This window comes from Bombus vosnesenskii, unplaced genomic scaffold (assembly GCF_011952255.1).
Source record: "Bombus vosnesenskii isolate JDL3184/JDL3185 unplaced genomic scaffold, Bvos_JDL3184-5_v1.1 scf7180000013352, whole genome shotgun sequence".
In the NCBI taxonomy this organism is placed as follows: domain Eukaryota; kingdom Metazoa; phylum Arthropoda; class Insecta; order Hymenoptera; family Apidae; genus Bombus; species Bombus vosnesenskii.
The window spans coordinates 2927978-2940892 of NW_022882988.1; the positions used below are offsets into that span (position 1 = coordinate 2927978).

At 39.4% G+C, this 12915-nt stretch overlaps 1 protein-coding gene across 5 annotated transcripts in view; it reads right to left on the reverse strand.

Moving 5' to 3' along the window:
- Window positions 1–820: 820 nt before the first annotated feature.
- The window catches only part of LOC117236792 (calmodulin-like), a 77297-nt gene continuing 65202 nt past the window's right edge, over window positions 821–12915 (reverse strand). For all 5 annotated transcript variants that reach the window (XM_033500053.1, XM_033500055.1, XM_033500057.1 and 2 more), the window contains exons 5-7: window positions 10169–10259; window positions 3422–3478; window positions 821–2487 (exon numbers count right to left, since the gene is read on the reverse strand). In XM_033500053.1, the coding sequence (XP_033355944.1) occupies window positions 2405–2487; window positions 3422–3478; window positions 10169–10259 (231 nt within the window). In that variant the 3' untranslated portion in view covers window positions 821–2404. The remainder of the gene's footprint in view (window positions 2488–3421; window positions 3479–10168; window positions 10260–12915) is intronic.

Sequence of the window (12915 nt, forward strand, 5' to 3'; positions counted from 1 at the left end):
GTACCGATTCTTCCTAACGAGCCCGTTCATCCGTTTACGGGACGGAGAATGTGTCGGTGTTAGATACGGAACACCATAGAGGCAGAAACAACATTTAACGGGAAGAAAAACACGTGAAATATGAAAGAACGGAAGTCTCGATCTATATGGATTTTCGCGGATAGATATTACCATATTTTCCGAGGGTTACGAGAGGACGTTGTTACTGTAAAGATATGTAAGTTTATTTATCGCTAATAAAAATGAACGTTTAAGAAAAATTACGTGGCTACCAGTGGATATATGTATTCGTGTTCAATTTCCGTGTACCTTGCTCCTTCTACAGCCACTTCTTTCTTCCTCCTTTTGATGAAATGAAAGCGATCCATATTCATCCTTGTTTTCGTGATTCGCCCTATCTTCTGGTTAATCCTATATGAATCTTTCAATGTTAAATGAATTACAGTGAGTTATATCAATCAGAAGCTAACAAGCGATCCTGGTATAACTTTTAAATTCTACTTTAGTGATCCATTCTTATCAAAGAACACGTTGTTTAGTTGACTCATACCTTATACCTTTTACACGCGTCTTTTACTTTCTTCCAATGAATTCAATTTGTCTCTCGATTAATAGGATTCTCTAAAATTTTACGAGACTCGTAAAAATCGTAGTCCATTAGTCTCGCGTGAACCACGACGTGAATTAAATCACATACATCAATTGAACGCTAGCAGCTAACCATAGTGTAACACTTTTGCTTTCTACGCTGATATCTATTTTTATCAGATGTCTTCTTTTCTCAGTGGAAGGGAGTAGTAAAGAAAATTGACACAGCAAGGAACGTTTGTTTAGTAGATTTATTAGACCCTTTAAAATATTTTAAACAGCGTGCGACTCTTGTTATTTGGCGTAACAGTGAGATATCGTTAATAAGGTACACAGTATGAAGCTCAAGGAGAGCAAAGCGATCAAGATCGATTTAAAATTCACAATTCAACCGTTCCCCCTCGCGGTCCCGACTCGCTCCCTTACGTTCTGCGAACGAATCGGATCGTGGGCATCGTTCGAGACCCGCTCCACCGAAAGTTTTCGAAAAGTGCAAGCGCGAGTTCTCGTTTCGTCCACGTGTTTCGTCGCGTGTTCGCCAAAATGGCGGGAACGCAATACCAAAAGCTGTTGCGATCAAACGTCGTCGATCGATCTCTAGCGACATCGTAACGGAGAACCCAATCTCGAACATATCGAGTTTACTGCGGTGCTGGATCTTCTTAATTTTTACGTTATTTTAGGTGAAGAATACGGTGCATCACTTAGATTAGACGAGAGAGAGAGTAAAATCGAAAAATCCATATATCTTATGAGAAGAAATCGATTATCAGCCGATCGCCTTTCTTTTACAGTGACACAGGCGATCGAGACATCAAGAGACTCGAATAGAGTTTAATTAGTCGAGAAAATCGTCGTTTATCTGAGAGATGGAGCACGATCCTTGCGTTCTTTAATCAACAAGATCGTTTAATTAGCGATCGTGTCTCCGTCTCTCCCACCAACCTCTCGTGTCTTGCTTCGCGCGAGTCACAATTCGCAGAGATTTATCGGTAGACACTGTAGCGCAGTTAACGAAGGAAGTTAGACGACGCGTCGCTTGCTGGGACCTTATGTTACACGAAACGCGAGCCGGTTCTCTCGCGTTCACGTTACACACTGCGTCGTTCATTCCGCTTGCTACGAAGACGCTTAAAATTATCAGCACTATGACGTCTGATGGTGTATCAACGTAGATTTTCTTTCTTTAACGATAGACTGCACCGTTGCAATTAAAGTGGATGGGATGGGAAAAAGAAAATCGTTTCTTCGCGTGTTGCTATAATAATTCGATACTCGTTGCTGCGAATCGATAAAAGAACATATAGAGTCGATCGATGTATCTTTGAGGGTGTTCGGATTTAGATAACGTAAAATCACACCAGACGTATCTACGAATCATGTGGTAGATGAGATTAGAGCTTGTCGAAAAGGTCCCCTGACATTGGCCGAAGATAACGAGCGTTACGATTAAGTCGAGTTCAAAGTGGCGCCATGAACTCTGGTCAGAGAGTGGCGCACTCTGTCGGTCCGAAACGCAACTATCTTCCGCGTCGGCGGCCATTTAAACATTTTCTGCGACTTTCCTTACATTCTACGCTCGACTTTTTCTTCGCTCGAAGATTTAACAGACGCAAGCAGAAGGCTCGGGCATTTTACGAGCATATCATTTTCGTTCGATGCACATCAGGCCGAATTTCGACACGAGATGTTCGCGATACATGCAACGAGGTGAATGTCAGAGGGGAAGAAAGTGTACGACTAATGCGATTGTCCGTTGATGTTGGCTTGATGTTAATTCGTTCTATCTAATAGAGACACGAGAATAGATAAAATCCTAGAAGACCGGGGACATCACCTCCTCTTCCTCGTCCTCCTCGTCGTCGTCGATCCCAGGCTCTCCGAGCGCATGGACGAATTCTGGAACAGAAATATCTTTGCTGAAGTTTCGGCAACCACGTGTCCTTAAAGACGTCACAAAAATAAATAGGTTTGCCAATACCATTTTCATGTCGACCCTTTGCTTATGGAATCTACTCAACGCCTACCCTCCGTTCGAACGCAAGCTCCAAAAAACCCGGTATAGAATTACGTACGTTTCAAAAACGTCTATAAAATAGAATTTACCCTTATCTAGTTTAGATGTATATTCGTTCGTGCAAAGTATTTCCTGTGCAGCTGGTGCCCATAAATAAAATAAATTCTCTGGAATGCGTCCCATGGTCCAGTGTCACAAATTCGATGAACGTAAATTGTATTACCATTGCTCTCGTGGAGGGTCCCAGAGATACGTTAATCGAACTGCAAGAGATCACGGACGAGATGCTTCTTCCAATCCCAATATTACAACGGATCAACAATTCCACGTGCCATGTCGCTTAAGGAAATTCGTAGGGAAAGATACACGGAAGCTTTGGCCATCTTTGAGGAAAAAGGGGATAAATAAGGGTAATCGTGATCGAAATGTTTATCGCAGATGGCAACAATGCACGTTCCACCATTCATGTACATAATATGTCCGAAGAAACAATACTCGAACAGAAGGTTAGAATGTAAATAGAAACGACAAGGGAGAGACAGATTTTTCCTTTCGATTCTCTGTTAGCCGCATCATCGAGAGGATGGAATTTCTCCAAACTCGCAACAGTCGATCTTCTTTCTGCTCTCCTCGAAGTATTTCTTTGGTATTTTTGTTCGTTCGTTCCCCCAAAATTTTCCTATCCCCGACCAAACATACATCGATCAATCGCGATCTCGTATCACACGCGTCACGTACTCGAGGAATTCCCAGTTCCATTCAGCCATTCGTATTTTTCTTCGATTATTAGGAACTCCTATGGGGCATTGGACTTACCATAGAAATCGATTCGGCCGTCTCCGTCCACGTCCACTTCCTTGATCATGTCTTCGACTGAAACACACAGCAAAACCAGCTTACATCTTTTCTTTTTCTAGTATGGTTTAAAAATTATAGGCGAGGCAAATCGCCGGGTAAACAGGGATAAAATGATTATGGTTACGGTTTTCCCTCTTTCTTTTGGCTTTATCTCGATATTCGCTATCGTCATACGTGTTTACACGCGCGAAATTCCGCTGCACTTTACACGTGTATACAAGATGCGGATCGAATCAGCTATATTCGAGATGGTTTCTCTGGTAGTTTCACGAGAAAATCTGTCCATGTGAAAAGAACACTTGAAAATTCTTTCACGATATTACGATAATACGATTCCTTCTTCCCAAAATTTCTTACAATCTTCCTTTTTAAATTGTATTATATATTTTACATTGTGGACGTCTTGTATTCCAAATTGTACGGAAAAGTGAATTGAAAAATATGATATCGTGTAATTGCACAACACGGAAAGAAGAACGTGTACGTAATTCTATTTCAGGAACGCAATATAATATCGTTTTTCTTTTTTATCGCAAAATGATACTTTTGAAAATTTTGTTTTACGGCTGCAGATTTCTCATTTAATACCAAGCGAACTTTCGTTTGAAAAATTCTTTCGTTAAACCATCAAAACGAATTTCGTTCTCACTGATTTTTGCGAACAGATTATATGCAAGGTTATTACAAGTTGGGTAGAACGATCGTTAAATTGTCGGACGACTTGACGGGAAGTTAAAATTAACATCTTCACCGTTAACATACGCACCGTAGGCATTCACTGACATGGCAAATATTGCATTTAGTCTGATTAGAGTCACCTATGAACGTTCCTATGCTAATTAACGGCTGCTGGTAACGAGCGCCAATTTAATTTTTCACCGGCACGGTTCGGCCTCTCGTTCCCGTAAAATTCGAAGTATTAGCGCTCGAAACAACGTACCAAGCGATTAATATTCTGGCCTGCGCTTCCCACGCGCGAAAAACACCTCGATAATGTAACCGCTCTGCCCCTCGCTACGTGTTACCAGTGTAATACAGGAGAAGTGGAAAACGACCGATCGTGGTCAGACATGACGCAACCACGTCGACAATTTCCCATTTTAATTCCGTTTGATAATTCGATAAATCGTCGCGTCAATTCTATCGTTGCTAATTTTCTTACCAATAATTCTATTCTTCCGCAGATATTTATCCGTTTTCTTTTTCTTGTAGAATTTTCTATACGGAATATTGATTTTATGTAATTAATATTTCACTCGCTAACTGTAATTCCTCGAAATGCAACAAATTCGTACATGAATTTTGAGATTGCGAGATTGTCTAAAGGATTGTTGTTTCTACCCTTGCACAGCGTTTTGCCTATTTTTCCAACGATGTTTTCTCTATTCTTTCCTCGGATTTTTATTACTCTGTGATTGGCTTTTTACCAATTATTAAAATTCGATCTTTCCACAAAACTGTAAGTGACTGCTTACATCCCTGTAATTATCCCACTCGACCTTAGTCTCAATTGTAACTGCTAATCCATTGTGAATGCAACAGCTGCGTCATTGCGAATTCCCACGATCCTCCGCGAACGATAAACGCCATATCTCGTATCCGCTAATACTCTATTAATTCTCATCACGATCGTTGTAATTGCACGAAACAAGTCACAGAAGTGTTTTCAGTGGCCCAGTACGAATTCCTGTTTACTGTTTCTTCTTAAAAGTTACCACGACTGGAAATAACGTGCGCGTAATCTGATTTTTCTACCCTTTATGAATCATTCTGACCTAGATTGTTTCTTTCAAAAGGAAAAAATATACTTTTTTGGTGCGTATGGCTATTCCTTTAAAATTTAGAAATATATTGTTGAGACGATATATTATACAGAGAGTCGCAGATATTAACGGCCAAACGTTGCCAGTATATTCTGTGCGCGTAAATAGGGAAAAAGTCTTATACAAACATAGGTCGTTTAAAACTTTATTAAAAAGTTACGACAAAAGTATGAAATACGAAGGGAACAGTGGCAGACTTACGGTTATTGCGACATAACGTAGGAATACATCAGCGATATTTACGTTCTATCTGTTTATCTGAAGGCAGCTAATTCCCATGTGAAAATGTTCATCAAAACAGATAATTCAGGATCGAAGAGGCTGAGAGTAGAATTTATTATCTAGCGAATTTCATTTCCATTTTCTTTCATTTCGTTAAATGTAATCATTTTGAGATGTGAACATCTTGGAATGGAGAATTTGTTACATTTGCATAAACCGAACGAACGTACGTGTCGCTGATGTGTTCTTACATTATATCGCAATAAGCGCGAGCCTCTTACTGTTCCCTTTGTATTATATTTCATTTCATTTTTGTCATAACTTTTTAATCAAGTTTTAAACGACCTATGTTTGTATAAAAATTTTATCTCCTCTTTCCTTCTTCCCCAATATACATGCGAACAAAAAATGAGAAATATTTTCAATACCAAATAACTCGAAATTTGGAGATCCTTGGTATTTCTTCGACAATTCTTTTTAATATTTACTCCTCTATATTAACTTTTAATACTTCTTTCCACGTTTCTTAATATTTGGAGATATATTGTCTGACTCTACACGAAGTAATCTACTTAGAATTCTACTTCCCGGTCAGACACGTCTATCCAAATGATGCAGATGTTGCAGTATTGCGGATGAGTCGTAAATAGATTGGGAAGGATATCCTTCGGGCTTCAAATACTTGGGATTTTGATACTATAGCAAATAGAAACTTGAGAATAGCAACCCTTGCGATAATTCACGAGAAACTGAAGGATCGCAGACGGCAAAATTTTAGAGTAAAAAGTGGAAATGATTCCAATTGTGTTTCTCGAAATTCTGAAGCAAAATAGTTATTTAATGATATCAAGTCGAATTCCACGATCAAAAACAGTTAATACGTAACGAAGATTTGTAGTATCGATGTCGTGATCGCTTGAGATCACTTCTTACCGTATCTCCTTCTTCGAAAACATCTACGGTATACCGCGTGACTTATGAATATTTAATAACACTTGCTACTAAATTATACAATTGGCAATTTTCTCGGTGGGCTATTACCGTAATCGGTTTCATAGCCTACGGCAAATGTTAATACCTAGATAGGCAGAAATACATATAGAGCATAAATTGATTCCAGTCAATTAGTAACCTCATACCATATATTGGACGGATTATTACGTTGCCCTGTGTAGATGAAGCCACGCAATTTACCGTCTCTCAGAACGGGTCGCGCTATTAACTCAACCCTCGACAAATTTGCTCGAGATGCTTCTTGATTGTCTATTGTAAAACTTTCGCAAAGGTTAGAAGCACGGGAAACGGGGAAGAGAAAGAGAGACAGGAGTGGAGGATAGTTTCGTTGTTTTTGCGCGGTCACTGTTGTTTTATTGGGCCATTCGAGCGAGTTAAGTTTGTTAACAGGCTCATCCAGCTCGGTTGGTCACCGTAACGAGACGTGGTGAAAAATATCGTTTCTACCGTGAATTTTCAAATTAATGCTGGGCGCTAAAGTCAGAAAGAATTGAAAAATTAGAAAATAATCCTCTTTGTATTCCGTTTGCGGTTCCACAGCTGTGAAGAAAACGTAAAAGTTTTAATTCGATTTTCTGCCGATAAAAAAATATTTCGCGCATCTTTTTTCCTTTGAATGCGAAGCTTATAGTTTTGGGAAGTTTCACTTGGAAATATTAGTGAAGCTATGTACCAAAGTTGCAGATACGCTGCATCATAAAAGTTATAAACGTTACTATGTATGACATGGTGTGACACGTATTTCACCACAGGTATGCACAACTTGTTCAACAAGAGTGAATTAATACCTAGCCTTCTGTGCTTACTTAACTTTCATTAATATTCACATTTCAACGCTTGAGGGATATTTTAAGCAAAGAGGAAGGATCCGGCGTATTTCATAGTTATTTCTCCCAAAGTGTTGCAAATTTTCCTCGTGTCATAAAAAGGAATCGTATTCAGCAAGTATCACTGAGTTTGGTAGCCATTCGGCGCGCGATCGCGCGTAACGAAATTTCTCACGAAGCTTCTTTTGCGAAAGTGTTCTAGGAAAGTGCTCAGGCGATCGGTCGAAACGACGGGAACATGACGTAGAATTTACATTGCAAAAAAGTTTACGAGATTGTCGTGTAAAAGAAGGATAACTTCAGAGGAGCTGTAATCTTTATTTCTTTGCGTGACCCTACGAAATTCTAGCAGAGTCGATCGAGAAAGGAGCAAAGAATTCTTCTTCGTATTCTTTCGGACGAGGGAATCCTCGTCGATCTTGCGGAAGCTTGCAACGACACGTCAAATAAAATTAGAGATCACGCGTGTCGGCTAATCCAACGAGATAACAAGGGGGAACGAGAACAATGGCAACGAATGTTTTTCCAAATGGAATTTTATTTCGTTTCGCGATAATAACAGCCATTTTGTCTTTTCGTCTTTGCCCATTTTTCCCTTTATTTTCTCAGACTCGCTTGCACTCGAAATAATATTTGAATTTCCCAAGTTAGTTCCCAGGAACGACCCATATTTTTCGATTTAGCCTTCCTTAGATTTCCTAACGAAAAATTCCACACAGTTTGGATATGGAGTAGTGGAAATGTACGAGAATACCTGGACAAATTTTAGCGGCGCGAATATTGCAGATATTTCGAGGATGCGTTCGTGAAGATTTCTGGCGAAAATTCGCCGCGACAGATAGAGCGTTGCACGATCTTCGTCCACGCGTTTTAACCAGCGCGATGCGAGATTGGAATCGATTTGTCGCGGGAACGAAAGACAAGCGCGGAATTGCTATCGAATGAAAACTTTCCGCGAACTTCCCTTCTCGTTTTTGCCTCTCGGGAGGCCTCTTTCTCGTTTGTACTTGTTCGACAGTTTACGAACGACGAATCTCGATATCTCCGATTCGCTTAATCAATCCGAAATCGTTTAGTATCATATAATTACGGTGTATTTTCACGCTAGAACTATCAGAGTGAAATAACCAACTGGTAAACTTTCATAGAAATTTTATGGGTTTATCGCGGCATATCTTTGATAAAATATTAGGTTGTCCGAAAAGTTTCTTTCGTTTTATGAGGAAGTAATAGACGCGCAACGTTTTTGGTTTTATATTATTTTGTCGAATTACGTACGATCCATTTTGTTCTGTTGAGATAAACATTTCACAGACTTGGTTTCGCGTTTGTATGCATTGTTGTAAAAAATACGTTTGCGAAAGAAACACACTTTCCGGACAACCTAATATATGGATACATAAGAAAAGTTTACACAATGAAAATACTCAATGACAATTTCTACGAATTCGTAGCGTTAAATCAAAGAAACATGAAATCATATGACACAGAAAATAAGATAAAAAATATCGTAGTACAAAAATTTGTGCCATCGATATCGGTTATCGGTAACCAAAATAAAATTTTGGTCATCGATAATGGTTATTGGTAACCACGAAAAATCCCGATCATTTATATTGGTTACTGGTAACCGACAATGGTTATTCGTAACAAGAACAAATAAAAATTCATATTTTTCAATCGTTTTGTTTTTTGAGAAATTTCTTTGAAATTTACTGGTAACTGACTTCCATGTAAATAACAATGAAATTTTTACTCGCTGACCTTTTTCCAGAAAAATTGTTGAATACTTGACTATTACCTCGGATCTCTGAGTATTAAATAAAAATAACTCGAAATTGGAATTCGATAATTTTCCCTGAAGGTAGAAAACTTTTTATCTGACTTGGGTATGACGATAATGGAAACATCAGATAATACAATCTTTCAGATTTATAGCGTTACACCGATATCTGTTTCTAAGATCAAGTTCTTAAAATTCGAAGATTCGTTTGTCTGATTCGACACGGTACCATCTACTTACGCTTTTACTTCCCGGTCAAGACGCGTCTATACAAACGATTCTGATGCTCTGGCATTACATACGAATCGTAAATAAACTAGAAAAGGTATCCCAACAAGCTGGGGATCTTAGAATTATGGGAAATAAAAATTTTGGTACCACGACCCTCGTGATATATCACTTGCTATGACTCCTACGGTTTTCCCCAATTCTTAAAGTATATACATCCCATGCATTGAGTACCACATATTTCTATACTACCCTTCCTTTCTATCCTCACAAGAAATACTCTTGAATGTGCTCCACGTCGCACCATTCTGCCGTGAAGTTCCATTCATCCACCGTTTTTACTATCAACACTATCCATTATTATTTTCATTTTTGTTTTATTTATCCCCAGACTTTGTTCGTCCTTTCGATTTATTTATTCGCATCTTCGATTTATTTGTCCCGGACAAGAGAATAAAATTCACAGTCAACTTCAAACAGACTGCATAGGAAAACGTATTTACACCATTCACGACACACGAAACTCGATACGTCTGCAAGATACAGAGATTTGTTTGACTTGAATAAAAGACTACAATTTAAAGAAAACTTGAGACGGACCGAGAAGAAAATAAATATGTCATCCACTGTGCTATACGTAGTGGAAAACGTATTAAGTAAAATAAATATAATATAAAATGAACAAACTATGAAATACAACGTAATATAAAATAGGATAAATAATATACGAAATACAAAGTAATATAAGACAAAATATAAAATAAATATAAATAAAATAAACATACAGAGAACGGTAACAGATACGTACTCTCTTCTTCGGACAAATCCTCGCCGAGGCACTGCAGCACGGCTCTCAGGTCGGAGGCGGTGATGTATCCTCGATTGTGTTTGTCGAACACCTGCAAGCAAACAACGAATCGCTACAGAAAACTTCTACACCGTATGCCATCGGTTAGAGCATTCGGGTTTGAATCATCCGGGCGAGATACATTCTTTTATTTCGAGGTAAATGGAATATCCGCGCAAAGAAAATGGCAGACGGCACTTTTCTCTCCCCGAACCTAACGGGAGGGTGGCTCTTTTCGAGGGCGTCGATAATCGCGCGGACGATGAGACTCGCGAGTAAATGCCGACGCGGGAATAATAACGAGGCGCACGTCTCTATTATTTGTCAGGCCGTGGCACTGTCGCAGACGCAATCACGAAACCATCGCACTTTTGTGGAAGTAGAATTGGGATTGATGCAGCTCCTGGGAACGTTCTCTGTGCGACGACCTTCGACTCGTTCGTCTAGCTCCCGGTGCAAACGTCCTTCTCCGACGCTTGCTTCGTTACCAGCAAATTAATGGGTTTGCATTTTCCATGGAAAGAGAAACCAGGCCACGTTTCTAAGGAGTCACGTGCGCAGCCACAGCGTCGAGCAACGATGTCCATTCGCGACCAACGTCGTCGAGATTTCTACTGAATTGTCAAGCAAACAAGTAAAGTTCATCGACCGAGGATAACGAGGGGGTGGAAAAGGGAGTAAACAGGATCGAAAAACGGTTATTTTCGCTGATCTTAATGGTCGATTTTCGGTATCGTGGGAATACAGTTGCTCGCGAAAGTATTTGAACACTGGTAAACATCTTTTCCGATATATCGTGTTATATGAAATATATATGATATATCCGTTATATGAAATCTTTTGAAAGTTGGACAAATCCGATTAGTATCTCGCGATCGCATTAATCAAGTTTCAAACAAATTAAAAAATATTTATATTAATAAGTCTCCGTATTCAGTGGGATTATCTTTAATATTTTATATACTTCAGATGGCTATTCATGCCGTGTACCGTATACCATTCCTTTTTACAAGATATATGTTTGCAATAAATATCTTGCAACATTTATTAATCAATAGAAGCATGGCAGCCGCGTTTTGTTACAGGGTTAAACGACATTTCAAAATGTTTGTTATGAAACACACAATACACACACAGAAATTTTCTATGATAATTGTCCGAACACTTTCCTGAGCCATCAGTCGATGTTTTGCGATTATGGGGAATATTTGTTACGGTAGGAAGGATAATTGAATTAGAGAGCTGATCGCTATTCGGTTATAATACAAATATTGTAATGCAAATGGTATTACACGAATATCTCAATTCGTCTGGCGGTTCGACATTCGATCTGCGTTTCTGTTTTTATTGGCTAACGAAATTGCACAGCCACGTTTATTCATCGGATATTTTGAAATCGTCCAGATCCACATAATCACGTTGATCCCGTATTTTTAAACATGTTTCTAGTTAGTTCAAATAAAGAGAAATCGATATTCGCTCTGACTATTTACGATATAAAGAAAACATCGCTCCAATGTTGAACGATTTTTGTTCAAAATATTACATCGCGATAAATGGAATAATAAATGTGTTTCGTAATGTTCAGAACCATTATACTATCCAAAGTTTAATTTTCCATGATGCCGTTAGTGGAAAGTGAACAAGCTCGGAACGCTACCTGTTTCTTAAACGAAGATAGGCAAATTGATAGAGAGAAAAGTTGGGTTGCTTAACGAGAATCGTCTCCTTACGATACCGTGCTTCGCTGGCGCGCAATATGTAGTTGGTATTTATTTAAATGGAGCTACGCATCGATTCTGCTCGTTATTTCGCTTACAAGGTAACGCCTTCGTTGCAAGTCGGAAACCTACTTTCCAACAGCGTACAAAACAATTTATGGAAGATTATTTATGGAATAATGTGCCTTAGCTTTATTCAGCAAAGAGATAGAACACTCGAGTAACTAAATAGTCGTTTTCGCCCCCTTAACTTTCCACCATCTGATCAAGTTTACGCACAATGGCGCCAAAAGTTTCTTCCCTCGGCAATTACGCAATGCGTTCCAATTTGCGAAGTCCTTCTTAGACGAGGTAGGGATAAGGGCTCGCTTGAACACCCTTCCATTCTTTCCCTTTCCGCAGCATCTTGAGGTCAAAGGTAACAACGTCGGGTAGATAGTCGGTGATTGCGAATCGACCAGTTTCCAGGTGGCGGAACTCGCCGAGTCTCCCATTACAGCTTAACGATTACACACACTTTTCTGTTTCTCCGTTGACTGGAAATCGTTGGACTGGCTCCGTTTCCGATCACAGGGGAACATTGTTCTCCATTGTGCAAGGAAATGGGAAAGGGCAAAGAAAAAAAGTTTCACGCAAGAGCCGCGTCTCGAATCGCGACGACGCGCTTTGACGTGACATTCTCACATTCATCGACGTAGGAAATCGTAATCAAGCAGTCATTACGGCAATTACCAAATCGTTAGCTCTCTAACTATTCCATTATTTGCTCGCACGAGTGGTTGGTCGTGTGGTCGTCGAGCCAACAAATATAGCACGTCGTAATCAACACTATCGTTATTTGCATACTCGAGAACCGAGCGTGTCTCATGACGATTCCATCGTACGATGAGTGCAATTTTTGCGCGATAGTTTCATCAGTGAGTGATTGGCGAACGGATCGTCGATCGACCTATCGAACGAGTCTCAGTGGAGAATCGAATTCGAAGC